Consider the following 27884-nt stretch of genomic DNA (forward strand, 5'->3'; position numbering starts at 1 on the left):
CCGTCCCTGGTCCGCCGCGGCCCCTCACGGCGCTGGCGCAGAGATGGCGGAGGCAGTGGAGCGCACAGACGAGCTGGTCCGCGAGTACCTGCTCTTCCGCGGCTTCACGCACACGCTGCGGCAGCTGGACGCCGAGATCAAGGCGGACAAGGAGAAGGGGTTCCGGGTGAGGGGCCGGCGGGCGCGGCGCGGGCAGAGGCGGCCCCGAGGGAGCCCGGAGCTGGCTCTCCCCCAGCACTGCCCTCCGGGGCGGGAGCGGCGCTGTCACCGCGCCAGGGGGACCGTCGACATCAGCGCGTCCGGCATTCGCTTGACAGATGCGGAACTGAGGCCCTGAGAGAGGACGTGACTTGCCTGAAGTTGCCCAGTGAGTTAGGAGCATCGCCGAGGCTGGAGCCCAGGTGCCCTGACTCCTGGTCCGGGGCTCCCTTCTCCACCCCAGCCTCTCAGCAGGTGCTGGCCAGTCATTGGTCAGGATGGCGATGAGGTTTTAGGAGCTGACGTGGGGTAGATGGTTGGGTTTTTGGCAGCAGAAGTATTCTGAAGTTGGCTTCCAATGGCCTTGGGAACAAAGGGGTCTGCAGCCCAACATGTTAGCTGGGTTCAAGTATTTGTTTGTTTGAAACGGCTTTATCAGTGACTCGCTTCACGATTGAGGAAGACCTTGTTGTGCATTTGAAAACATACTTCCCCTGCTCAGACATGATTTTCTGTTGAGAAGTTCTTGGAATTTATATGTGTGTGATTTGTGTGTATATTTGCTGGCTTCAGTTGGTGTTGGCAGGTGAATTGAGAGAGGCAGTGAGCTAGCAGCAAGAACACTGGAGGGGAGTTAGGAGACCTGGGTTCTTGTCTTGCCGAAGTTAGTGGCTACTTGGTGGTGGCAAAAGCAAATCATTTCAGCTGTCTGAGCCTCAGTGTTCCTGATCTATAAAATGGGTGTGTTGGGATGGTATCAGTATTCAAAAGCTTTTCCATCTTGTGTACTCTGGTATGATTGCTCCTCACAAGGAGGTGACTCCTTTGGCTGACACTCTGAGCAGCTGCCAGGACTTTGGGAGTGCTTTGAGGACTTGAAGGAGACAGTACATCTCACCATGAGCCTTGGAATCCTGGAATGGAGGAGTTAGGAGGAGGGGCATGGAGATTGTCGCACTCTTGTCTTTTTTGCTTTTTGAAATCTTAGGTAACTGAGACCAGAGAGTTGAAGTGACATTGCTAAGGTGGCTGAGTAAGTCAGAGGCAGATCCAGGCCCTGGACTTAGATCTCCTTCTTCCTGGGCCAGGGTGCTTTTACACCTGCAATTTCCATGCTTGGTAGAGGGTCAAAACACGTATCTAACATCAGGAAAAAAACCTAAAATCTATTACGTTACTGTGTTTTGAAAGTTTTATAGATTGCTAACTTAAAGAAAAAAATTTTTTTAACATCCAGAAGCCACAGCAAGAGGAAAAAGCTGTATTAACTCTGTGGAATGAGGAGAGAATTCCCTTCCGTCCTTCAACGCCTTCTCCATCTCATCTTTCTCTCACCAGGTGGACAAGATTGTGGACCAGCTGCAGCAGTTAATGCAGGTGTATGACTTGGCTGCCCTTCGGGATTATTGGAACTACCTGGAGCGTCGGCTCTTCAGCCGCTTGGAGGATATGTATAGACCCACCATCAACAAGCTGAAAACCAGCCTGTTCCGCTTTTATCTCGTCTACACAATCCAGGTGCTTTGGGTTTAGGAATTTCTTGGTGGAGAGAGTTCTTTGATCCAGAAATAGATTTTCTTTTAACGCCTAGGGACAGCTCTCTCTGTTACTCCTGGGAAAGGGTGAAACAGTCGCAGTGCAAATTATTTTTGACTGTGTTCCTACTTTTTTTCTCCTTCTCATCTGTAGATGATTGGACTTGTCTTCCTCATTCCTATTTCCCCTCTTGTTTCGAACACGTAAGCCTGGGTGGCGTTTTGAAGAATATAAGTAGCTGGGTTAAAGTTTGAGTAATAAAGATTATGGCTGACCTGGGGGAGTAAATCACTTAGATTATTTGAAAATCAACTAGGAATTAATTTTTAGGATGGTATTTATCATCAGGACTTTATTTTATTTTACTTATTAATTTTTTGAAGGTTTTTTTTGAATGTGGACCATTTTTAAAGTCTTTATTGAGTTTGTTACAATATTGCTTCTGTTTTATGTTTTGGTTTTTTGGCCCCAAGGCATGTGGGATCTTTGCTCCCCGACCAGGGATGGAACCCGCACCCCCTGCGTTCGAGGGCGAAGTCTTAACCACTGGACGGCCAGGGAGGTCCCTCAGGACTTTAGTTTAAACCAGCTTCTTTGAAGTTACAAGGAACTTGAGAAAAGTGTGATGATTTTTTTGATTTTATAGAGTTTATAGATCATGTTTGGCCATTTACCCAGCAGGCCGATATTCAGAGGCTCTCTGCTGTGCGGTGGTGAAGATTCTTACCTCTGGACTTCTGTCTCTTCCCCCTCCTTGCTACCTCCTCTGTGTCTTGGCAGACAAACAGAAATGACAAGGCTCAGGAGTTCTTTGCAAAGCAGGCTACGGAGCTCCAGAACCAGGCCGAGTGGAAGGATTGGTTTGTCCTGCCCTTCCTGCCATCCCCAGACACCAACCCCATCTTTGCTGCCTACTTTTCTCGCCAGTGGGCCGACACTTTCATCGTGTCCCTGCACAACTTCCTGAGCGTCCTGTTCCAGTGCATGCATATCCTCTCAGCTGCCCGGGGCTGGGGGCCCAGGCTGAGGCAGCCCGACAACGTGATCAGTGGCCGCTGCTCTTAATGCAGTCATTTCTTCTACAAAATGCCCAAGGATCACTGTCATGTGTCACGTGAAGGGGCTGGACAGATTGTGGTTATTTTGATTGGTAGGCCGGAGATCATAGGCCGGGAATTGTAATCCTTAGTTCTGCCGCTCTGCTGCTGAATAGTGGACATGTGTGGGTGGGGACTGTACTAGCAATGGGGGGATAGGAGCCCTCAAATAGGGCCTCTCTCAGCAAACGCAGGGGTCAGTGCAGAGCTGCTTTGCAGCGAAACCGGCCAACCTCGAGAGCACCCTTTGTGCATGCCCTGTGCCCCCCAGGATTCACTTGCCTTTGTTGGGATTAGGTAGCAGGTGAGAACACTTCTAGGGCTGGAACTTCCTCCCTGTGTTAGTGCCTGGGTCACTGTCTTTATAATGACCTCAGGGTCCCTTGACTTGTCAGAGGACAGACCAGCTTGAAGAATATAGGTGTGGATATTTAAGAGAGAGGATGTAAATAATTTACAGCCTACCGTGTTTACCATTTTGTCGTGGAAAGCCCAGGACACCCTCCTCGCTCACTCTTGCTCTCTAACAGGAATCCTGCGGGAGGAGAAGGGAGTCTGGTTTGAATGGGGCTGTCTGGTGAGTTACTGATAAACTGGACGTGTGGAGGCCCATCCACCATCTCCTTTTGGCTCTGGGAGGAACGTCTTCTGGTGGGGGTAGGAAGGGAGTGTCTTGTTGCCTTTTGTGCTGTGGTGAGTGTGAATTACGCCCGTGCCAGGTTGGCCTTTTCTCTGCTGCTGCTCTTCATCCCGAGGGCTTTCAGACAAACCTAACAGGGGGCCCAGCCCAGAGGCAGTTACGGCTTGACCCCGGGGGCCCTCTAGGGAAGTTTGCTTCCCGCGTACTGAGGCCCTGCCTGCTTTGTGCTCCTCTGGACTGAAGCTGTTTGTGGTGGTCAGGAAAGACTGACACCGTGACCTAGAATGTGGGTGCTCCTAGGGTGGCAATCTGCAGAAAGCTTGCTTCTCAGTCTGAACCTTTGCCAGGGAGAGGCTCAACCTGCGGAGGGGAAAGGCGAGTGTCCAGCCCTTCTGCCCAGCTGGTGGAGCAGGTGGCGGTGTGCCCGCGGAGCCACTGGCCGCTGGGCTGGCTTTTTGCTCCATGTCACTAAAGCTTAGGCTGGCTGTGAAGCCCGCAGGATACTAGCCCTTTACTGCTGGCATTTGGGAGAAAGCGTCAGGTTTGGATTTATGTCCTCTCTGTGGGCTAGCCAGGCAGGTTGTCATGTGTCCGTGAGTCTCTCTGAAGGAAGTCAGGCCAGGCCCGGTGTCAAGGGAGAGACTATTCATAAAGCTGTGAGGAGCCCACAGCACAGAGTCTTTACTCTGTGTCATGTTCAAGGGTGTTGGTGTCGTGTCAAGAGTTTGGGAAGGGCTTTTAATCATTTTGCAGGCAGGCCTTATTCTTTCTTTTTTTTGTATTGAATTGTTTTATCTTATTGCAGAGTTTGTGGTAGAATATATTTTTTGATTTGAATTTTATTTTTATTATTTTTATTTTTTGACTTTAATTTTATTTTAGAATATATATTTTAATTGGCTATTTTTCCCAGCTTTGTTGGAGTATAATTGACAATTAAGAATTGTATATATTTAAGGTATAAAACTTGATGATTCGGTGTACGTACACATCGTGACATAGTCACCACAGTCAAGTTGATTAAGAGGCAGGCTTATTCTTTAACTTCGTGCACCGGTTCCCGTGATCCTGAACTTCGATGCAGAGTGCCAGCGGACCAACCAGGTTCAGGAAGAAAATGAAGTTCTGCGCCAGAAGGTTTGTTGCGAACAATGCTTGCTCCTTGGGAAGTACTTCTGCTTTTCATGTGTAAAATTAGGTAGTAGCCATGGAGGGCTGATTTCAGTAGAGGAAAGCACTGATCTCAGATGAAAGTGAGTCACCAGAAAGGCAGTGTTGGGGATTTGGGGGCCACGTGACAAGTCTTTGAAAACCAGAGGTGAGGCTCATGTTGTAAGTCACGTAGCGCAAACAACACAGTAACAGGAGTAAACTTTTAAGAGGAAAAAGACTCTATGCATTGACGTCACCTTACATCTAACCTGCTTTCATACGTCTGCTTCCCACCCCTAGTGCTTTTCCACCTGTCCCCACATCTGTATTGTTTACAGCCCAGATATGATTTAATTGTTCTCAGCTAAGCGAAACTAGGTTTCTCTAGTTTGGTAAAATGATAGCTCCGGGGGACCAACATTTGCCTTTACAATTTGCCTGAGGAGCATTTCTCTAACCTTGAGATTGACACATCTTCAGAAAAGGGAGGATTTTTTAGAAAAAGGAAGGTTATAAGCTGTTTAGGTTTGGGGGTTTAAGATTCTTGGGTTTGGGGGTGTGTGTATAATTTTCTTCAGGCAAAAGGTCAAAAATGCTGAGCTTCATTAAAAATTTTTTTTTTTCCATTTGAGTTCCAAAGTCTGATTTTGTAGATTCCAAAGAGCAAAGCAGGATTGGGTGGAACTGTTTTTCTCACTGAATTCAGGAAGAATCGAGTCAAATGATAAAAAGAAAAAAAAAAAGTGGGTTTTGTATATCTAACGGTTTTTAGTTTTCTCACCTCCCTGTAGTCAAGTAACAGCAGCCTCACCCATTTTTCCAGTCTGCAGAGAGTGAGACAGGCACTCCGAGGCTGAGGGCCAGTGGCCTTTGAGCCAGTGTGGCTGGGTTTCGGATGTGACGGGAGGTCTAACCTTCCCCAGGGGAGGGAAGGCCGGGTGAGATCCCCATCTTACTCACCCCCACCTGTACGCAGCTGTTTGCACTGCAAGCTGAAATCCACCGACTGAAGAAAGAGGAGCAACAGCCAGAAGAGGAAGAGGCCTTAGTCCAGCACAGATTGCCTTCTTATGTCTCCAACATGGACCGCCTGGGGGACTCGGAACTGTGAGTGTGTGCCACGCCCACTTCGCGCCTCTGTCCCCTGTGCTCTCCCCTCCTCCCGGCGACGACGTGGAATTGCCAGGAGCCTCCCGGGTGCTCACTGTTCTTGTCTGAGCTTTCTGAGTAAGGGCCCCTGGTCCTCTAGTTGTCCCCTACCTCCCAGCCTCTAGGCCTGCTCTTCCAGGGGCCTGCACATCCAGATGTGTGCAGCCTGGGTTAATAATCACAGCTGCTTTCGTGAAGCCCTGGGAAGTTTCTGTGCCCTGAAAGGAGCGCCTCTTGGATGACACGATTGCCAACCACAGGTTGGATGCATTTCTCCGTAGAAGCATGCTCTTGTCTCAGGGTTTGGAAAGGTAGGCAGGTTGGAAGAGAGGTATTTGAGCAACCTTAAAAAAACAGCTAGTTACAGCCGAAAACCCAGACGATGAGAATAATAGCAGTTGAAGAGACGTAGGTGCCACAGGTCACAGAATTAGCGACTGGTGAGTCAGGATGCAAACCCAGGCAGTCAGATTCCAAACCTGCATGTGGCCAAGCACTGCAGCAGATGAAACTGCTCTAGTTTCTGAGCTAGCGCCCTCTGATGGAAATAAAGTGCAAGCCAAAAATTGAACTTAAAAATTTTTAGTAGCTATGTTAAAAAAAGGAAAAAAAAGCTAATTTTAATGATATATTTCATTTAGCCCAACTTTCCCAAAATGTCGTTTGAACATGTAATGAATATAAACAAAGTATTCATGAGATATTGAACAGTCTTTTTCATGCTCAGTCTTGAATCCCAGTGTGGATTTTACACCTCCAGCACATCTCCATTTGGACTAAAGACGTTTCAGGTGCTCAGTGCCACACGTGACCAGTGGCTATTAGACAGCGCTGCTCTGAGCATTACCACAGCCCTCAAAGAAGAGCCGCAGCCTTCAGCCTTCACCGCTGTGCCAGTTAGGCTGCTGGCTCCCTTCGTACAACAACAGCACCAAGCATCATGCCGCCTTAAGGCCCAGGCGTGCGAACCTGGCCAAGGCCCTGGTCACTGGCAGCATCCATAGCCTGGGAGGTCTGTGCCCCGGGTTCCGCCAGGTTCCCCCTCCAGCGCCGCGACCTTGTGCTGTGTCTGCTTCTCCAGAGCCATGGTGTGCAGCCAGAGGAACGCTTCCCTCTCCCAGTCGCCTCGCGTGGGCTTCCTGTCCTCGCTGCTGCCTCAGAGTAAGAAGAGCCCCTCAAGGTTGTTGCCTGCCCAGGCCCCGCCTCAGGCCCAGAGCTCGGCCAGGAAGGAGTCCTCTGGCGGCCAGGTTAGTGCAAGTCCTGCCTTTCTAACTCTCGCCAGGAGGCCTCCGACATCCCACTCGTCAGGTGGGGACTTGTCCACCCTCCCTTAGGACCTGCAGGTGGAGGGTGGATGGTGACAAGAGGAAGTATGCCCTGAAGGGCCCCTTCCCGTTTCTCATAAATGTCCTCTAGCTCATGAGTGCTTATGACTGCGCTTTGCCTACTCAAGTGTGAATTCAAGCAATTCTGGACTTTTAGATTTTTGGTGATATAAAGTAGCTTGTCGATGAAGACTAAATTAAAGTTACTTCTAAATCCAGTGTAGTATTTCTTTTACAAGTTCCTGATTCTGCAAAGGAGTTTTGCTATTTTTCACTTTTATAGAAACTTGCAAGAGAATTTCTTTTATGCCAGCATATGTCCAAAATTGAGTAGTTTTCCGAGCAGAGATGGTCAGAATTCATTGCTTTCAGAAATGCTGGCCAGAGTGAAACTTTAACAGGCCCATAGTTATGCCTTATTACTCGGGTAGGGACTGTTTCCCTTTTAATATATTTTTATTAGTCGCAGATACAGTAAGTTGTCATCACCTCTGCCTTCCTCTCCTGCCACCCTCGGCTTGAGGACCGTTGCAAGTGAGGCAGCAGCGTGGGGCTGCTTGGGGAGAAAGGGGTCCGCCCCAAGGCTGCCATTGGGACGTCGGGGCTTTTAGCACAGCACTTGGGTTTAGTACTGTTGTTGAAGTGCAGACATTGAGCAGGACACCAGGGAAGAAAGAGCGTGGGCTTTGGAGTCAGGCAACTGTACCTTGTTTATCATCCTTGCGCAGATTGCTTAAACTCATCCCACTTCACTTGGGATGATGAAAACAGCATTCACTCCCTAGCGGCAGAGTTATTTGAGCTGATATGAGAGCCCTTGGTATATGCAGTGCCTGGCAGTTTATAAGCACGCAATACATTTTAGTTGTAGTTGTTGTAGCTGGGAAGTCAGTTCTGAGACCTAAAGTGGCAGCAATGCAAAATAACTGCAACCTTAGCATCTAGTGGGTTCGGGGCATCAAAAACCAGTCATGGTTATTCTACGACTGTTTTTTTGAAGTTCAAACCTTAAAATTAGAACTGCAGTTTTGTAGAATGTGGCTAAGTTTTACGGTATGCTTTGCAAACCTCTTTCACTGTGCAAGATTTTGTAAGTGTAGTAGATGACGTATGGAATGCTACGTCCCTTAAAATGTGCATGAAATGATGAAATTCAGTTTCATTAACTTAAAAGAAAATACGGAGACGGGGTCTTTGGGCTTACGCCTGTGGCCTTATGTTTACGTGTTCAGGCACTAAGGTGTCCTGTGGTGAGGGTGAAATGGGATTGGAAATTTTTTGTATGGTTCTTGTTCAGGAGACAAAGGTAAGAATGTGTAATTTGCAGAAAACATGCCCTCCTTTACCTCTGAAATATATTCAAACAAAGCTCGGGTCACCGTGTGGCAGGTTAACAGAGCGGAGGCAGCCTTCTTTCCATTTCCTGAATGGAGATGATAAATGTCTGCAATCTGAAAAATCCAGTGGTTGGGTCACTCGTTTTTTTTTACTGATATATTTGACTCAGCAGTGATGTTTCAGTTCTAAAGATAACTAGTATATTTGAGGTTCAAGAAAAATCACAGAATTTTAGAGTTGGAGAAAGCTTAAAAGTCATCTGGCCCACCCTCCTATTGAGAGAGGGCACGTCCTGTGACTGATTGCCTCCTGTGCTGGGGAGGTCACTGCTTGTACATGTGGGATGTTTGCCTGTTTGAAAGTTGTTAGTTGAAGCCTCTATGATTTTTACTCACTGATCTCAGCTTTGCCTTCGAGCTATTAGAATAAGGCTTCTGGTTAGGACAACCCTTCCTGTCTTTTCCAGGCTAAGTACTATGTTCATTCCTTCCTTTCTGCCCAACTGTTTACCCATGTGGCATGATTTCTAGACCCCTCACCATTCTGGTTCTCTTCTTCTAGGGGGGACATTCTAATTTTTAAATTCCTCTATACAATCGATGGCCAAATTTGAGTTTACAGTTCAGGATGCTCTCTTACCAATAGCAAATGCAGTTAGCTGTATGATCACTTCCTGTGATTTTAATGCTATACTGCTTTTAACGCAATAGAAAATGACATTGGTTTTTTAATCAGCCACGTGGCTTCGTTAGTGCATATTAAGCTCGTAGTCTTTTCCTCACTACTACCATGCCAGAGCGCTTTCTTTCTTTTTTACTCTTAATAAGCAAACGAAACAACGTGAGTTGTGTTATTAAATTAGCAATACAGGGACTTCTCTGGTGGCGCAGTGGTTGAGAATCCGCCTGCCAATGCAGGGGACACGGGTTCGAGCCCTGGTCCGGGAAGATCCCACATGCCGCGGAGCAGCTACACACGTACACCACAACTACTGAGCCTGCGCTCTAGAGCCCACGAGCCACAGCTACTGAGCCTGCGTGCCACAACTGCTGAAGCCTGCACTCCGCGACAAGAGAAGCCACCGCAATGAGAAGCATATGCACCACAACAAACAGTAGCCCCCGCCCGCCGCAGCTAGAGAAAGCCCGCGCGCAGCAACGAAGACCCAACACAGCCAAAAATAAATAAATAAAAAATAAATTTATAAAAAAAAATTAGCAATACATAAAATGATAGGCTTTCCTATTTTAAATATTATTTATACATAGCATTGTAAGTTTCAATCACATCAGCATTTTACCCACTTGTGATCGGTCACTGTAACTGTTGTTGTTATCACTGAAAAGTTCATAAAATTATAGATGTAGAGTCTATGGCGATACACTCTCTGTGCTTTCAATATGAATCCGGAGGCAAAATTTTAGAAACACATGGAAGTAGCTGTAAAACCACAATTCCTAAGCTCTTCTGGGATCTCTGTGACAGAAGCCCCTGTGGGCACCTCTCAGCAGGCTCCCCCACTGCAGTTTTACCCCATCCTCCCCTCCAGTTATAATTCCACTCCTTCCATAACTACTCAGTCAGTTTGGGACTGTGAGGGAGAATTATGGTTATTATAGAGATAACTTCTGATTGGCTGTAATGCAGAGAAAGCAAAGCGACCACAGACTTCTGTGTTTGTAACTCTTATTAGTATCAAACTACCTTATAGCTCCCGTGACATCAGCAGTAAGAATGCTGCCCTTGGGGCTGTTTCCATGGATCTTAGCAGGATGGGGAAAAGGGAGCCCTCTTCCCCGTCTTTCATTCTGCAATTTCTGTGTTACTAGGGCCTGTCTTCTGGGTGTCTTTATTTTGCTTCAGGTGAGCCTAAATTACTGGAACTTGTCCTCTGTTCCATTTGGATCACTGCCTGGTAAGCTGTATTCAGGCCATTGAAAATGAATTTAGATCCTTCCCTAGAGTGAGAAGCAAGAAGGTCAAATGATAAAACATAGGTGAAGATACCTCTCCTGAACTGTAGGAGACAGGTAGATTATGGTAGAATATGACAATATAATTTGGACTGTTGGAATGTTATCTGAATCCAGTAGTTAAGATTTTTATGAGGTTTGCTCTTAAAATAAAACTTTCAATTACCGGTTGTATCACAGTGAACATTTACTTAAGTTATATGCATTTGTAGCTAGACACGAGTTTACCTTAACTTACTTATTTAGGTGTTTGGTGGATGGCTGCGTTCATCAGCTTTTAGCATGCTAGTGTTTTTTTTTGATGTTTGCCCTTCTTTCGTAAATAACTTAGATATAGTTTAAGGAGAAGCTCTCTCTCAGCAGGATCTGATAGGTCACACTTAGGTCTATAGTTCTTTTGGTGTAAACTACCCTATCATTACAAAGACAGTTCTTCTTAATTTATTGCAGTGCCTTATGTTAATGCCCGTGTGAATTTTCATTTCGGAGTACTGTCCAGCCCCCAACCTAATGATAAACTGGACAACTTCCTTGCCATCTTGACTTGACAGGGAAACATTGCTTTTGTTCCTCTTAATGTTGTAATGTATTTGCTGGGGAAGGGTTACAAGTGGCTTTTGTGTCAGCTAGAGGAATTTGAAGTCTATCCTGAGCCTCTCTGTTCCATCAGTTTGGGCCAATTGAATTGAGCACTTTTAAAACCACGTGTTGGAAAAGGAAAAAACACCACGTATCAGGTGTAGCAGGTGAGTAAGGAAAGACAGGTGTGCCACCAAGTGCCTGTCCCTGGTCTGCAGCCTTCCCAACCTTTGGTTCCAAGGTGGGATACCCCTGTGGTCTGTGTACTTTCTTTGGGAATGCATGCAGTATTAAATGGGTTCTTTTCCTTCTCAAATATCCAGTTTAAAGATCTCTTGGTCAGGCTGATAAATCTGTCAAACCTGAATCATAGTTGTGCCAGGCTGTTCGAGACTTCCTTGCTTGCCAGGATCCCACTATTTTGGAAAACAGCCGTCAACCCTGGAAGCTGATCTTCCTCCTCCTCTCAGCAGTATTTTTATAGCTAGCTGTGGAGTTCCCATAGCCACCTTTGAAGTCCAGAAAACATGGCCTCTGCTGTCAGTTCTTCTTTTGTCTTGTCTATCAAAATGTTAGAGCTTTTGGAGACGTGTTTTGTAATTCTTCATTTCTAAATTTATTTGAGTCCTCTTTTTTTCTTGGTAAATCAAGCTAAAGTTTTGTCTATTTTGTTTAACTTTCAGAAAACCAGCCCTTAGTTTCATTGATCATTTCTATTGACTTTTTAGTCTATTTCATTGTTTTCCGCTCTGATCATTGTTATTTCCTTCCTTCTACTAAATTTGGGCTTCATGTATTCTTCTTTTTCTAGTTCCCTGAGGTGTAAAGTTAGGCTGTTTACTTGAGGTCTTTCTTCTTAATGTAGGTGTTATTACAAACTTCCCTTTTAGAAGTGCTTTTGCATAAGTTTTGGTATATTGTGTTTCCATTTTTACTTGTCTCAAGATATTTTTTGATTTCTCTTTTGATTTTTTCTTTGACCAATTGGTTGTTCAGGAGCATGTTTTTCAGGCTCCACATATTTAAGAATTTTTTAGTTTTCTTCTTGTAATTGATTTCTAGTTTCATCCATTGTGATGCTTGCTATGATTTCAGTCTCCTTAAATTTATTAAGACTTGTTTTGTGGCCTAACATATGATCTGTCCTGGAGAATGTTCCATGTGTGCTTGAGGATGGAATGTTCTGTAAATGTCTATTAAGTCCATCTGGTCTAAAGTGCAGTTTTAAGTCCAGTGTGTCCCTAGTGATTTTCTGTCTGGATGATCTATCCACTGGTGAAAGTAGGGTATTGAAGTTCTCTACTACTATTTTCTACTGCCTATTTCTCCCTTCAGGTCAGTTAATATTTGCTTTATATATTGAGGTGCTCTGATGTCAGGTACATAAATATTTACAAATGTTATATCCTTTTGTTGGAGTGACCCCTTTATCATTATATAATGGCCTTCTTTGTCTCTTATTACAGTCTTTGGCTTAAAGTCTATTTGGTCTGATATAAGTATAGCCTCCCCCGTGGCATTCTTTAGTCTGAGCAGTTTGCCCTCTGGATCAGTAGATACAGGGAGGAATTAATAGATTTGTGTAATGAAGGTTGGCATCCTTGGATCTCCTCCTAGGGAGTGAACCACCCCCCACCCCACTGCCCACCCCGGGACCGTGTGAGGGACCATGGTTACCTCAGGACCACCTCTTACTTTTGGGAAGGTAACAGGAGTCATCTTCCACTTTCTAAAACTGTGGGACCTATTCAGTGTTCCATGGACCACGGGATACTTCTCAAGAACGGCTGGAAGCACTGAGAGAAGGGCCTTATCTTGGTTGTTATTTTGCTCCAGGATTATGACATTTCTTCTTATCTTTTCTATTCAGTGTCACTTTCTTCCATGTGCTCCCATCATGGTTTTTCTTTCTTCAGGTTTCTCAGAGTTTGGGGCCACTGTCAGATCTGGATGTAAATTCCGGTTCTGTCCAGTTCTCCCTGTGTAAAACGAGTAACTTAACCTCTCTAAACATCTGCTCCCCATGTTAAAATAATGCCTCATCTTTAAGGGAATGTTTGTAAGGTTCTTCGCATGGCACCTTACATATGTAAATGCTCAATGAGTAATATATATTGATGTTATTATTGTTGTTGGTTTTCTTCTTAGGTTATTTTTTAAAAATCTTAACTAAGAACTTTACTTTTCCCAAAATAAGTCAGAATTCAGAGAATCAAATACTCTTCCTAGAGAAAACATCTGTTACAAGCACAAGTAGATACCAATGGAGGTCGCCTCAGTCAGAAAACCAAAAATAACCAATCCTGTGTAGGTCAGCCCCAGTTAGGCTCCAGGTAAACTAATAGCCTTTAAAATTTCCTTTCTTAACTGTTCACATGACTCCGGGGTCCCAAGGAACATATGTTAATCATTTTAAGTTGTTTAGTGTTAACGTAAAAAAATAACCAGTAGAAGAACTAGAAGCCCACAAATAGGCTTTGGTTGAGTTTATTCTCTTTACTTAGGACTTGTGTACAAATGATTTGTGAGGAGGTTGGTCTCAAACCAGAGCAGCTGTTTGCATCCTATCCCTCTGCTAAGAGTGTGAAAAAAAAAAAAAAAAGGTGTGTGTTGTGGGGGGTAGGAGTGTGACCATCACAATTTGTGGGAATAAGGGTGGAAAAAATGAAACCAGCCAGATAATTTGGAAAGATGATGAGGTGGCAGCTCCTTTTTAAAAAGCTCTAGATTAGGAATCTTCAGTCTCTATAGGAGTGGGAATTACTGAGTTCATTTGCTGTAACCTTGGTTGACTTTATCTCTCTTGCTATGAAAAGGAGCCAGAAGATGCCAATTTCTCTCTTGTCCAATTTATCTTGCTCAAAAGGCCTTGAGTTTCCAACAATTTCTGTTAAGACTTTCTGGTTGCCTAGTAATCATTTCCAAATACCTCAATATTTGTTATCATTGGCTGGTTTAGTCATGCACTTGGCCCAAAACAAGAGGGTACTGTGTTCCTTTTTCCCTCCAGAGGGGTGATTTTATTTTGCATAATTTTTTTGCTGTATTGCCCAAACATATAATTGCTTGTAAATCTTCGTAACACCCAGCGTAGGGCCTGATCTGCCTCATAATTGTCACTTAGTAAGTGCTAAGCTAAATAAAGGTAACTGTTCCAGTTAGATCAAAGAGATGTATATGTATTACCTCCAGGTGATAGGTGTGGCAGGTGGAGGAGTGCTGGGGACCTGTCCTCTCAGGATGGGGGAGTGGGGAACAGAAAGGAGGAGGTCCGGCCTGCTTATGTTTTGCCCTTGACTTTGCTCATGGGCTGACATAGTAACATTTTAACTACCTCTCAGCATGGCCAGGGAGGAACCTTACCCAGGAGTAAGGGTAGAGTCCACTCCTTGGCTCCTGCTCCCCTCCTGGCCCAGGTGTCATGGCCTGGGCCCAGGTAGGAAGAGACTTTTCACAGCCTGGTGTCTCGTCCTCCAGAGCACCAAGGGTAGGGAACCAGCATGCGCACCCAAGGATGGGAAGAGCCTCTTCAGCGGGCTGGCCACTGGGGAGTCCAGCTGGTCACAGCACCGCCAGCGGCGCCTGCAGGACCATGGCAAGGAACGGAAGGAGCTCTTCTCCATGACTTTGCAGGTATGGCTTGGCCTTGGCGTCTCACGAACGCCTGCAGGGACACCACGCAGCTACATGGTGGAGAGCCATGGAAAATGGGGGGGCAGTGTAGGGCCTGCTCTTACCTCTCTTGATTTCTTCTGCTGTGTAGAGTGTGGTTTTGCCTAACTGGGTTTAATTGCTCGCACTTTGGTTGTTTTGTTCCAAAACGACCTGGCTCTCCAGTGATCCCTCTTCCTGATGTAGTTTCCCTAAACAGGGGCCATAAAATGCTGGCCTCTGAAAATGTTCCCAGAAGATGAGCTCTGTGAATAATTGGTTTGGGACCCCTTGCATGCTCTGTCCTTCCCTTAGGTTAACTGTGCATGTTAGCATGTCACGGGCACTCAGAGTCGGTGGGAGAGAGACCTGTTTCCCTTGGTTTAACCCAGCATCTCCCAGACTTGCTCAATCACAGGATCACTTTCTCCTGCACTCCCTGCTGGAGCCGCTGCCCCGAGAGCCACGTGTCCACACAGCGTCGTGCTGCGGCCCAGGGCCCTTGCCACGTGAGCTCAGGGACTCCTCTCACTAGTGAATATGGGTTGGGGTCTGCTCTTCCTGGTGGTATAAGCTGCTTCTGTTTCAGTCAAATACTCTGGATTGAAGGCAAAAGGGATTTACTGCCTAAGCCACCTTGTTGACCATGTATCTCCTAATTGAGGCTACTTGCCTGTTTGAAAGGCATTTTTTGGCGTTAGCAGCCCTGTGCTGGTTCTGGTTCGATAGCGTAGACCCTTACGGCTTGGATCTCAAATCCTTCTGTGCTGTAGGATTAGAGGCGCACCTGAGCTCAGCCACTCCCGTAAGGTACCTCTCTGAGCTCGGAGGTCTCTGTTTCTCTGTTTATTCTCTTCTCTTCTCTTCTCTTCTGTTCTATTCCATTCCATTCCATTCTATGTTTGCTGTAGAACTGCTCTTTCTGGGACCCCAAGGAGTGCTTAGAGGAGCCTCAGGAACCACGCGGGTGGTAGAGAGTGCCCTGGCTGGTGCCGCCTGGCCTGGGTTACGTCTGGGTGAGCCCATAGTAACCGTGATGGCCAACACTTGCGGCAGAGACGGGCGGCTGCCGCCCTCCCGGGTGGCAGGGTGTGTGGGGTGCCACGTGGTGCCCCGCCTTGCTCTGGCTCTGCTGCTGGGCTCGGGTCTGTCTCTGTGCCTGGCCCGTCGCCCCAGTCTCTCAGTACCCCTCTCCCAGGAGGAGGTGCTGGTCGGCACAGCAGCGCACTGGCGAGGGGCCACGCTTACCTCTGACCGACCCGGCTCCACATCCGCATCCTACCCCGGGCCAACTCTTGATCTTAGGCAAGTTATTTAACTTCTGCTTTCAGTCTTACTTTCCAGAGCTGTAAAGTGGGGTTAATAATAGGATCAGAAATGGTTGGGGGGGGAGCATTAAATGAGACAATCAATCATATTCACGTAGTGCCTGGAATGCAGTAGGCACTCACTCACTAACTGATTCTTGTTATCATTGGCCTGGTCTGTCAAGGTGGTGCGTGCCCCGAGTCTCGTCAGCTGTGGCCGGGAGCCTGTGGCCCACACTCCCTCCGCAGGGCCTGTGAGAGGAGCAGGGCCTCTAGGAAGGGGCCGCCAGCAGAGCAGGCTCCTGTAGTTCAGAGCTCTTTCTTCTAGACCCCGAGACCACCAGGATCCTCCCCCGAGGGCTGTGGCCTGGCGTCCCAGACATCTCGCAGTGTGTCCCCAGACATGGGGAATGGCTGGGCCCAGTGCAGACCCCTCACAGCTGACTTGTGCCCCCTTTGCTTGGTGCAGTGTGCAGAGAAGAAGCCTGAAGCTGGTGGCCCGGAGGCAGAGCCCTGCCCGGAGCTCCACGTGGAGGTGCTGGAGACACTGATGCGGGCTCCCACTGCAGGCCCTGAGGGTGGGGGGGTCCGCCCCGAGCAGCCGTTCATCGTGCTGGGGCAGGAGGAGTACGGAGAGCACCACTCCTCCATCATGCACTGCAGGTGGGTGTCGGGCCGGCCGGCCGGGGCCAGGGCCCTCTGGGGGAAAGGCTGATGGCCTGGGGTTTGGGCTCCCCGGGAAGCCTTGGTTTTCAGCCTGTGCGTGTGAAGGTGTGGCAAGCAGGATGATGAGAGGTAACAGAGATGCAGAGGGTGGGATGGCCCCGAGGGACCGTGGTCACCCCTGAACTGTCAGAGGAGGGCTGGACAGCTGCCGTTGGGGTCCTGCCGAGAGCTGCCATTGGCCGGGTCAGCCTCTCCACTTCTGATCCTGGGGTGTAACGCCCAGAGGGTAGGTGATCCCTTGCTCTGATGGACGTGATGGGCTCCGGAGCCGTGACGCAGGAGGCTCTCAGTCTCTAGAGACCAGGAGTGCCGAGGGCGGGGCTGTGTGCATCTTGCCCACAGGGCTCAGCACATAATATTGAATAAATGCTTTGTAAGTCGTTCTCAGACAGACGAATGAATGAATATTTCTAGAAGTAGCTCACGCCCATCCTTGGAGTGTGGGCATTTGACTCTCAGCAGGAGAGTCAGAAAAGCAATCCTCTGGGTGCGCTGAAGAGGACGGCGGACCAAGGCAAGGATGCTAACAGCGTCCCTCTTTCTCTCATCTTAGAGTGGACTGCTCGGGGAGGAGGGTCGCCAGCTTAGACGTAGATGGGGTCATCAAAGTGTGGTCCTTCAACCCCATCATGCAGACCAAGGCATCCTCCATTTCCAAGTCGCCGCTGCTCTCTTTAGAGTGGGCCACCAAGCGGGACAGGCTGGTGAGTGTTCTTGCTTGTTGCTGGACCTGTGGTCTAAGGGAAGAACCCTCCAGGGCGCTCCCCAGGGGCTCCAGCACCACAGGCCTGGTTGGGGCCTCTAAGACGAGCCCCTCCCTTCTCTCTCTCACTGGGAAGTCAGGGACCACACATCCAGGACTGTCCCAGCAGGCTCCTATCTGGAGGTTACTGGATTAACAGGAATTGGAATTAGGCTGCAGTGGGACCCTGTCCAATGGCAGAGGCCTTCTTCCTGTGTGCGGTGGTCTGGCTTGCTTTTCGTCTTCCCGCAGAGAGACCGGCTCACTCCCTGTTCTCCCCACCAGCTCCTGCCGTCCCTGCACATTTCTGACAACCCACCAGGAGGTTCTCCGCTGCTCCTCCTCCTGCTGGGACCCCTCCCCGCGCCAGGCCGGAGGGGGTGTGTCCTATTCTGGGGTTCCCACAGTGGTGTTAGCACAGTGTGCTTTTTCCCTCTGGACTTTAATATTTGACATAGAATTTGTAGTTAAGGAGATAAAGTTGATTTATAGTGTTTTGTTTTTTTTTTCACCGTATTCCATTTTGGAGGGTATCATACCCAGCAGCCCAAGGAGCAGACCTTGTTTGTTTGTTTTTTAAATATGGATCAGTGTGTCTTTTTTTTTTTTTTTTGGCTGTGTTGGGTCTTCGTTTCTGTGCGAGGGCTTTCTCCAGTTGCAGCAAGCGGGGGCCACTCTTCATCGCGGTGCGTGGGCCTCTCACTATCGCGGCCTCTCTTGTTGCGGAGCACAGGCTCCAGACGCACAGGCTCTGTAGTTGTGGCTCACGGGCCTAGTTGCTCCGCGGCATGTGGGATCTTCCCAGACCAGGGCTCGAACCCGTGTCCCCTGCATTAGCAGGCAGATTCTCAACCACTGTGCCACCAGGGAAGCCCCCAGACCTTGTTTTTTAATAATTTTTTTTTTTTAAAGCTTTTTTTTTTTTTTTTAATTTTTATTTATTTATATTTATTTTTGGCTGTGTTGGGTCTTCGTTTCTGTGCGAGGGCTTTCTCTAGTTGCAGCAAACGGGGGCCACTCTTCATCGCGGTGCGCGGACCTCTCACTGTCGTGGCCTCTCTTGTTGCGGAGCACAGGCTCCAGACGCGCAGGCTCAGTAGTTGTGGCTCACGGGCCTAGTTGCTCTGAGGCATGTGGGATCTTCCCAGACCAGGGCTCGAACCCGTGTCCCCTGCATTGGCAGGCAGATTCTCAACCGCTGCGCCACCAGGGAAGCCCTTTAATAATTTTTGACAACTGCAGGAATTATCCTTATGGCACTAGGATCTCGGGGCTTACCCTGTACCAGTGTCAGTTTGCTAGGTGAATGCTGAGGCCATATTCTAGGGAATATTCCTGGGGGACACCCTCAGATCTGCTTCTGGTGCTTTCTTCTGGCGGTCCTCGTTATTGTCTTTGAAGTTTTCACCAAATAAATCACAAGGATAGCCTCCTCTGTTTTTTCTGGAGGCCTTTATAGGCCCAGAGCCAGAGCTGTCCCCAGGACACACAAATGGGGCTGTCACCCAGCCCAGTGACCAGCTGGGGCCACTGCCCAGGGAGGTGGTGGTGGATCAGGGGCCAGAGGGCAGGACTGGGGCAGCTGCGATTTAAACTGGAAGACACGGAGGGTGGGCAGAGGGTCTCATTTCCAGCTCTACCTGAGGAGCGATAGAGCTTCTATTCCACAGATTCCTTTTGTGGTTTTGCTTCTGTTCAAGGTCACCTGTGACGTCTTTAAGTTTTAAATGAGGCCCTTTGTAGCTGGGTTTCCCCTGAACTAGCTGGAGAACTGGAGGCAGGCCTCACCCCGCAGCCTGGCCCACCGCACGGGGTGGGCCTGGCCCCCCAGTGGGCCTCCCTGAGCGGGCCTGACCCAGAACTGTCCTTCGCTTCTCCCGCCCCTTCTCCTTCCAGCTCCTGCTGGGCAGCGGTGTGGGGACGGTGCGCCTCTATGACACGGAAGCCAAGAAGAACCTCTGTGAAATCAGCATCAACGATGATATGCCCAGGTGCGCTGGAGGCCGCTCCCTCAACTGCTGTGCTCGGCGGGCCTACCTTGGCCTTGGCCGAGCCTCCGAGCCCCGCTCCGCCTCCCTCTGTGGACGGACGGAGCACTGACCCGGCCCCACGTGTGTTGCAGGATCCTGTCTCTCGCGTGTAGCCCCAGCGGGGCCTCTTTCGTCTGTTCAGCTGCATCTCCGAGCCTTGCTGCCCAGGTGGACCTGTCCGCACCAGACATCGGCAGCAAGGGCACGAACCAGGTTCCTGGCAAGCTGCTGCTGTGGGACACGAAAACCATGAAGCAGCAGGTGCGGGCCTGCCCCGTGGTCTCCCTGGGGCTGGTCACACTCCCGGGCAGGCACACAGCCTGTGCTGCCCCCTGTTTCTGAGGTCTCTTCCCTCTTTGCTTTGGGCTCGTCAACATTTTGATTTGTGAGGAGGTTTCAACATTGAAGTGTTGAAAAGTAGTAATACTCCAGTGGGGCAGATTGCCGGCAACCGAAGTCGTTCAGCATCATGCCGCAAATTTAGGGTTCACACACAGCCTCTGATCGGGCCCTTTTGGCTTATTTAAAATTTTTTAAGTTAATTTTTTTTAATATTTGAAGTTTTTTCGTTTCTTTTATTGGAGCAGTTGTAGGCTCACAGTAGAATTGAGAGGAAGTTTCAGAGATTCCCCCTATACCCCCTGCCCACACGCACACAGCCTCTTCTGCTGTCAGCATCCCCCACCAGAGGGGCTCATTTGTTACAGCTGATGCACCCACGCTAACCATCGTAATCACCCAAAGTCCATGGTTATATCAGGGTTCAGTCTTAGTGTGGTGCGTTCTAAGGGTTGGGACAGGTGTGTAATGACACGTACAGTGTCATAGAGGGTATTTGCCCTAAAATTGCCCCGTGCTCGATGTAGTCTTCTCCCCTGACCCCAAGCCCTGGCAACTGTGGATCTTTTTTTTTTTTTTTTAAATATTAATTTAATTTAATTAATTAAGTTTTTTATGGCTGTGTTGGGTCTTCGTTTCTGTGCGAGGGCTTTCTCTAGTTGCGGCAAGCAGGGGCCACTCTTCATCGCGGTGCACGGACCTCTCATTATCGCGGCCTCTCCCGCTGCGGAGCACAGGCTCCAGACGCGCAGGCTCAGCAATTGTGGCTCACGGGCCTAGTTTCTCCGCGGCCTGTGGGATCTTCCCAGACCAGGGCTCGAACCCGTGTCTCCTGCATTGGCAGGCAGACTCTCAACCACTGCGCCACCAGGGAAGCCCACAACCGTGGATCTTTACACTGTCTCCATAGTTTTGCTTTTTCCAGAATGTCATATGGTTGGAATCAGACAGCCTTTTCAGATTGGCCTCTTTCACTTAGTATTATGCATTCAAGTGGTTTATTTTTCAGGAGACAACTGGAGTCCCCTTCTGACTCCCTCTTAACTTACAATTGCATAACAATTGCAGCAGCAGCTAGAAGCAGTGAGGACACATGCGTATTCTTAAGAAATGAGTCTTGAGAAAGCTTGCCCACAGGGCCTGTGGCTCACCTTCCCCAGGAGCGGAGGATGCCTTCCCAGGCAGAACAGTAGCAGATGCTCACAGCTATGACCCTGAATCCTGAGAGCTTCAGCGCTGTCTACACTCACCTGTTTAAAAGGCAGTGCTGTTTCTTGTGAGAATCAGTTTCGGTCAGGCCCTTACGTGCAGCAGCTTGTTTCCTGCTGGTACCGGACACTTGAAGTGTCCCTGTCTTGTTGGTGGCTGTGTCCCGAGTGTTCCGTTTGTGCCTTTCTGCGCCTTCCTGTTCCCAGTTGGAAGCCTTGCAGGTCTCTCCAGCCCGTCAGGGCCACCCTGCCACGTCAGTTCTTGCTCTCTAGCTCCCTTGTCCTGGCAGATGTGTCCCACTGAGAAACCAGGTGCCTTTCTGAGCCAGCCTTCTCCCTCACCCTGAAGTCAGTCCAGGAGCAGACATTGTCAGTTCCACCTCCAAAACCTGTTTCCAGTCTGAACACTTCTGTCCATTTCCGGGGACATGCCCGCTAGCACCCCTCAGCTGGACAGCTGCTGGACAGCTCCCACCACGGCGCCCGCCTGCCCGCCGGGCACACTGCGCCTGGGGGATGGGCAGACACGGGGCACGTCCTGCTCCTTCCCGCTCCTCCACGTTTCCCATCCACACTCCCTGCAGCCCTGCCTGGCCTGGCCCTCCCTGCTGCTCCAGCCTCCTGGCGCCACCTGTCCTCCTCGTCCTGCAGCCACACGCCCTTCCTGCATGCTGTCCCCTCTCGAGAGCGTTCCTACCCCACTCCATCCGGCTGACATCTGTCCCCCAGCATCTCGTAGGTGCTCCCCTTTATACCCACCCAGTCTGATTGGGTCCTTTTTAATCTGGTTAGTTTGTGCTAAGAACTTGTCGTGATCTGTAATTTTATGTTCACTTGTTATTTTTCAATGTTTCCTTAAATATTGAATACATAGAAGAGAATATTGAAATCATAGGTGTACAGAATAATGAGAAGAACAGTAAAATGAACACCTACCTACCACCACGGTTTAAAAGTGGGACATTACCGACACTTTTTATACCCTGGTGTGCCCTTCCTCAATCTTGGTCTCCTTCCCCCTTTCAAACGGAAGCTGTTTAGAAATTTGGTTTATTACCGTCTTACATTTTAAAATTTAGTGTGTCCTTTTTCTAGCTCCAGTTCTCCCTGGATCCGGAGCCCATTGCCATCAACTGCACAGCCTTCAATCACAACGGGAACCTGCTGGTCACGGGGGCAGCTGATGGTGTCCTCCGGCTGTTCGGTAGGCAGGCCTGCTCACGGCCATCCTGGTCCCCTCCTCAGATGCCCTGGGGAAGAGAGCTGGGTTTTTGCCAGCTGGACTAGAGGCTATTGCAAAACCCCAGTTCAAGATGCTTGTAATAGCACTTAACTCTGGCCAGAGTCTGCTGTTTTCAGGACCCCCTAATTACCTTGCATGTGGTCCGTGTCCGTGGACACGGGGTGGGTGTAGCTTAGCAGTCCTCCAGTCCTGAGCTGTTGGATCTGAGTCCTCATGGCCCGAGTGAGATCCAAGAGGATACGAGAGGGTCATGCCGTCCTGTCCTCTTGGTGTGACCACTTCATTGTCCCCGTGAGAGCGGTAGAACGGTGTGCATCAGAGTCATTGGCATGCTGTTTAAAGCTCCTCACGCCAGGCCCGTTCCAGGAGACCAGAGTGAGAGGGTCTGGGAAGGCCCTGGGGACTGTATCTTTAACCGATCTCCAGGGCTCCCTGGTGGGAAGTTACAGCGCCCTCCCAGGAAGGACTTATGTGTCCTCCTAGACTTACGGGCTCCCCAGATGAGCTCAGGCTCCACCCAGGGATTCCTGAACCTGACTTCTGACCCAGTGAAAGAAGCTTCCGTTTAAGATTGGTTAGCAGAAGACAAGGCACAGTGGAGGAGAGAACTGGTAAAATGAAGCACTCAGTGCCCACTCTTCACCAGGGGTCAGCTCTGTGATTCCTGTCGGGTCTGGGAGGCCCTCTGCCACCCACGGGGCAGAGGGAGGGTGAGAGGTACCTCCTGCTGTGGGCAGATGTCTCCCCAGGGCCTGGGCGGGAATCCTAGTGGCGTCTCATTGCCTCAGACATGCAGCAGCATGAGTGCGCCATGAGCTGGAAGGCCCACTGCGGGGAGGTCTACTCTGTGGAGTTCAGCTACGATGAGAACACCGTGTACAGCATTGGCGAGGACGGGAAGGTAGGTGGGAACGGGATTTGGGTCAGGAAGCTCCCTTCCTCTGGCTTAGGCATCTGAGATTCTAGAGAGCACCAGAATAGCATGACGGGCTGCGTTCCAGTCCTGACCGTACATTTTACTAGCTCTGTAACCTTGGGCCTCTGCCTCAGTTTTGTCATCTGTAAAACAGAGATGAAAATAGTAACCAGTCTCACAGGGTCTTTGTGAGGTTTAAATGAGTTCAGTGGGAGTTGACTGTTCTTATGAAAGGGGAAGACCTATATCCTTCCTCCTGGTTGTAGCAAAAAGGACTCATCTCACTGACCCACCTGACTCAGTGGGGTGCCAGGATGTGCTTCAGTGAGCTTGGTCTTTGGGTGGTCACAGCATGGCTATGTAGAGCTTGCTGGGGCTGGGGGCTGCAGACAGTTTCACCCAAACAGAGTCAAGAAATGTAAAAAGGAAGCTGGGGAAAAAAGTAAAAATAAGTGCCCCCCTTTAGATTCTCTCTGGAAGGATTCATTAGGATCCTTGGAAAGGGAGCTGGGGCAGGCAGAGCTGGGAGAAAGACTAGCTTTTCACGTGTACCCTCCTGTACCTTTTGGATTGTATACTATCCACCTGTATTATCCAACGAAGGCAGTAATTACCAAATGACTTCTTCATTTGAAAACTATGAGAAGGGATTTTTAAATCAAAGCTCTACTTCCTATTTATTTGAGTAGGATTCTCAGTTAAGTGGTGGTCACACCCAGGTAGCCTGTCCCTGGGGTGGGCTAAAGGGCCGTTTGCGCTACAAAGCGTGAAGCTCAGCTTATACCTCATTGCTCGTGTTGCATTGATTGCACTGCTGAGAAACTGGAAGTGTATTTGGAACTTGTCCTATTTTTAAGAAAAATCTAGTTGGGTTCTAACCCTGACAGTAATATTAATAATGAAAACAACAACAACTGTAATAATAACAATCACTGGAGCATTGCCCTTGCTTGAGAGATGGGAATCCAGGCGAAGGCTGTTGCCTGCCTTTTCCCTTTCCTGGAGTCAGGCCAGAGAGAAAGTTCAGGCTTTGACGTGAAGTGGCTGACTCTTTCTAGATTTTCTTCCCTTAAGAAAATGCTTAAGTTGTGTTGGGAAGAGTCGGGACTGGGTGGTCATCTCACTACCTTTCCCAGGGCCTGTGGACCCACCTCCTCTTTCCCGGGGCCTGTCCTCTCTCCTCCCCCCGGACCGAGGCTCTGTTGCTGGCCCGCTGAGAGTGCCGTGCTTGTGCTTTGCCGTTGCAGTTCATCCAGTGGAACATCCACAAGAGCGGCCTAAAGGTGTCCGAGTATGGCCTCCCCGCTGACGCCACGGGCCCCTTCGTGCTGTCGGGTTACAGCGGCTACAAGCAGGTCCAGGTCCCCCGGGGCCGGCTCTTTGCTTTTGACTCGGAGGGGAATTACATGCTGACGTGCTCTGCCACAGGGGGCGTCATCTACAAGGTACCTGGCGGCTGGTGGCAGGGAGGTTCTTCCTCGGAGGTCTGGGCCCGGTTGAGTTCGAGCCTCTGTCCCTGTCTCTGTCCCAATCTCTGTCCCTCCCCGATGGCCGTGGAGAAGCCTTTGACCCGGGATGGACAGCTCCTGGGCCTCCCGGCTGCAGGCCGGCTCGAGGGAGCAGGCAGGAGTGGGCACGAGTGTGGCGTGTCCGTCCTCTCTGCTCCCCCGTCACTGTCCTTGGACGAGACTCTGTCCCTTTTCTGCCTCCCTCCTTGGGAATAATACCAACTATAGAAAACCTCAAGAGCTAGGGAGAAGGGCTGTAGGTTGGTTTGGGGGGACATACCCCAAACAGGAGGGTGCCTAGGTGGTCTGTTCCAGGTACTCTAATCTGGTGTAGGTTTATTGTTTATGGGAGGTCCTGTGGGTCAAGGACGTTACAATCCATGGCTGGGACAGAAATCCGGGGGTGTGATTTGTCACACGGGATGTAAGTTGTCCACTCAGTTTATCTGCTTATTTTAATTCTCATGTCACAGCCTCTCTGGTTCATGTACTTTTTTTTGGATATATGATTGAACAGAATTATAAATCTCTCCTATGTTACTAGTGCTACCAAATGGACTAGGGATGAGGATTTGTGTCGTGGCCTAAGCACATGGTCTGGTTCCGCGTTGCCACGTGGATTCAGTCCTGAGCCTCAGTGTTAGCTCTCTGCCTGGCGGTGTTTCGTCTGCAGGTAGAGTGATGGAGTGGCATGCTCTTTCTCTGGGGCTCCCCGAGCTCGCCTCGCGTGGCTCACAGCCAGCGGGCAGCCGGTGCTCCGGACAGCAGCTGCCTGCGGGCGTGTCCTAGGCCCCGGGCAGTGTGCACAGGAGACGGAGAGTGTGGCCCCGCTCTCCTGGGGCTCACGCTCAAGTTAGAACGAGACGCAAGCCCCAACGGTGACGACAGTACAGAGCTGAGGGCCCCCAGGGGAGGAAGCCGGGTGGGGGCCGGGTCCTCGGGGAGGACTGGGCAGGGGGGCTGTCTGTGGATTTGAGGCCTTTGGAGGAGCAGGAGGAGGAGTTGGGAGGATGTGGAGGAAGGCGGGCTTTGGGGCTCCACGGGGCAGAGAGGGGCAAGGGCACACGGTGGGGTGAGGGGGAAGGGGGCTGCTGAAGTGGGAAGTAAGGAGGCTTCTGGACTGTTGACCTTGAATGTGGCACCGGGAAGCCTGGGTTTACTGTCACCCAGGCTCCCCTTTTCCGCAGATGGTGATGATTTGGGTGGCTCTTGCCCTCTCCTTAAAAATTAGTTCCACACTTTATTTTTACTTATTTATTTAAATATATACATTTAAAAATCTTTTAAAAGTTTTATTGAGGTACAGTTGACAAAAATTGTATATATTGAAGGTGTACGGTGTGACGGTTTCGTGTAAAGCTCCGTAATTTCTGGTAATTGCTATCGGGAGATATTGTAAAAAGTTTTCTGTCTACAAGCCTAATTTTATTTTACTATTTAGATTTAGTTGAGTTTCAGGTGGGCTCTCCTTTGCTCTCTGTATGATTGTGTGTTGTGTGTGTATGTGTGTATATTATTTTATTTTTGATCGTGCGGGCTTTATCATTTGTCCTGATCAGTTCATATGGTTTGCAGTCAGACTTTCTCTATAACCAATTAATGGGTTGAAAGATTTTCCTCTGTCATTTAAAAAATGTCAAAAACGGGGTCTAATTACTTAAGGAATATAATGACCTTCAGGTCCCATTTTTACAATCTATAAACAATTCATGATTTTTAAAGATGTTTTCTCCGTGAAGGCTGAACACTTCCTCTCTCTTGCTCATGGATGTTGCATGTAGCTGGATAGATAGTCTGCTCCTGGTTTCCCTTCCTTATTACCTTCTGACCCCTCACACCTGCGCACATGAGTCCAGGGCGGCAGGTGCTGGCGGCACAGAGGAGAGCCGTGTTTGTGCCCTGACCCAGGGCCTCCGGTGCCAGCACTGCTGTCTGGGTGTGTGCCAGCTGCACGGCAGGGAATCACCAAGACCCTGCCCTCCTGCCCTCCTGCCGCTGGTGTTCCCTGGGGGAAGCAAATGTAAAACAGAGAGGCAGATACATGATATGAGGCTGGGAGCGGTAGATGGTGCTGGAAGAGAACACCGGGCACGAGCAGGAGACATGGCTCACAGCAGGTTAAAGGTGGCAGGGAAAATTGTGTCTTTCAGAGCATATTAGGGACTTATTTTCCACTTCAGCTGAAGGAGTAACTATAGTCAGGAAAGTGAAGATATTTCCTGGTCCAAGCAACGAACCTGAGACTTTCTGGAAAGGGGGACCTGTGTGCCTGGGCATGTCCTCAGCTTGGGGTGGCAGCCCCCAGGCTCGAGGCGGCTTGGCCACCGAAAGTGGATAAAGTGGATGTGTTTGTGAGCAGTGCCTGATGATGCAACCTCGTCTCTCCTGTCCCCTTGCAGCTGGGCGGGGAGGAGAAGGTTCTGGAGAGCTGTCTGAGCCTGGGCGGCCACCGCGCCCCTGTGGTCACCGTGGACTGGAGCACAGCCGTGGACTGCGGGACCTGCCTCACTGCCTCCATGGACGGCAAGATCAAGCTGACCACCCTCCTGGCCCATAAAGTCTGATGGGGCCCGCCCCAAGGGCCACCCACGGAAGCAGTATTATCCTGGGAGGCAGGCAGAGACGGCTCAGGAAGACAGGACGCTCCCCTTCCGGCTCCCTGCCAGGGTGGGGAGTCTTCAGGGAGAGACTGCCCAGGGGGCTCGGGCACTGTCCAGCCACCTGACGAGAACGGGAGCCATGTAGACCTGTGGCACGTGTTCCCCAGACGTCGGCACGCTGGCCTCTGCCAGGAGCAGGCGCCAGATGGTGGGAGGAAAGCTCAGGAAGCAGGAGAAACATTGTGATGGCTGCTCTGTTGGCCTAGAAGAGATTGAAAGTATTTTGTATATATTCGCTCAGTTTTCTTTTTTATAAAAAGAATGCTCTTGGGGTCACCTGGTGTCTCTTTCTGGAACGTATGCGTGCAGCAGAGCATCTCCCTTCACCCTTTGCCCTGGCGATGGTCATTGTGAGCTTCGGCCCCGCGCCCCAGCTCTTACCTCACCAGCCATGGGGCTGACCTTTATTGGAGGTTTGCTTGTTGCTCTGCCACGGAAGTAGGACGTCCTCTCTCTACTGCTGCGTCGGCTAACCAAGGTTTGTGCCGTTCCCGTTTCTTTGGGCTCATGTCAAGGAGGCCATGGTGTCTTCTTTTCTCTGAGAGTTGGCAGCTTTTGTTAGGACAA

The 27884-nt window shown here is 49.6% G+C and overlaps 1 protein-coding gene across 3 annotated transcripts; it reads left to right on the forward strand.

The window, feature by feature from the left end:
* Nucleotides 1–27593, forward strand: WDR91 (WD repeat domain 91). 3 transcript variants are annotated; one of them, XM_059933316.1, is made up of 15 exons: nt 1–166; nt 1537–1716; nt 2515–2721; nt 4525–4608; nt 5600–5730; nt 6854–7019; nt 14465–14620; nt 16415–16608; nt 17225–17375; nt 19310–19404; nt 19536–19704; nt 22086–22194; nt 23022–23134; nt 24397–24594; nt 27057–27593. In XM_059933316.1, the coding sequence occupies exons 1-15, from the start codon at nt 44–46 to the stop codon at nt 27219–27221; spliced, it is 2241 nt and encodes a 746-aa protein (XP_059789299.1). In that variant the 5' UTR covers nt 1–43; the 3' UTR covers nt 27222–27593. The 3 variants fall into 3 exon arrangements, with proteins under 3 accessions (XP_059789299.1, XP_059789300.1, XP_059789301.1); XM_059933317.1 differs by lacking the exon at nt 1–166 and adding an exon at nt 185–367; XM_059933318.1 differs by lacking the exon at nt 1–166 and adding an exon at nt 382–453.
* The last annotated feature ends 291 nt before the right edge of the window (nt 27594–27884 follow it).

This window comes from Balaenoptera ricei, chromosome 9 (assembly GCF_028023285.1).
Source record: "Balaenoptera ricei isolate mBalRic1 chromosome 9, mBalRic1.hap2, whole genome shotgun sequence".
NCBI classification, from domain to species: Eukaryota; Metazoa; Chordata; class Mammalia; order Artiodactyla; family Balaenopteridae; genus Balaenoptera; species Balaenoptera ricei.

Bases quoted from the DNA above. Each gene is read 5' to 3' on its own strand.
- WDR91 (XM_059933316.1), top strand. From the start codon at position 44: ATGGCGGAGGCAGTGGAGCGCACAGACGAGCTGGTCCGCGAGTACCTG. The intron at 167-1,536 runs GTGAGGGGCCGG...TTCTCTCACCAG, and splicing joins ACAAGGAGAAGGGGTTCCGG to GTGGACAAGATTGTGGACCA. The intron at 24,595-27,056 runs GTACCTGGCGGC...GTCCCCTTGCAG, and splicing joins CAGGGGGCGTCATCTACAAG to CTGGGCGGGGAGGAGAAGGT.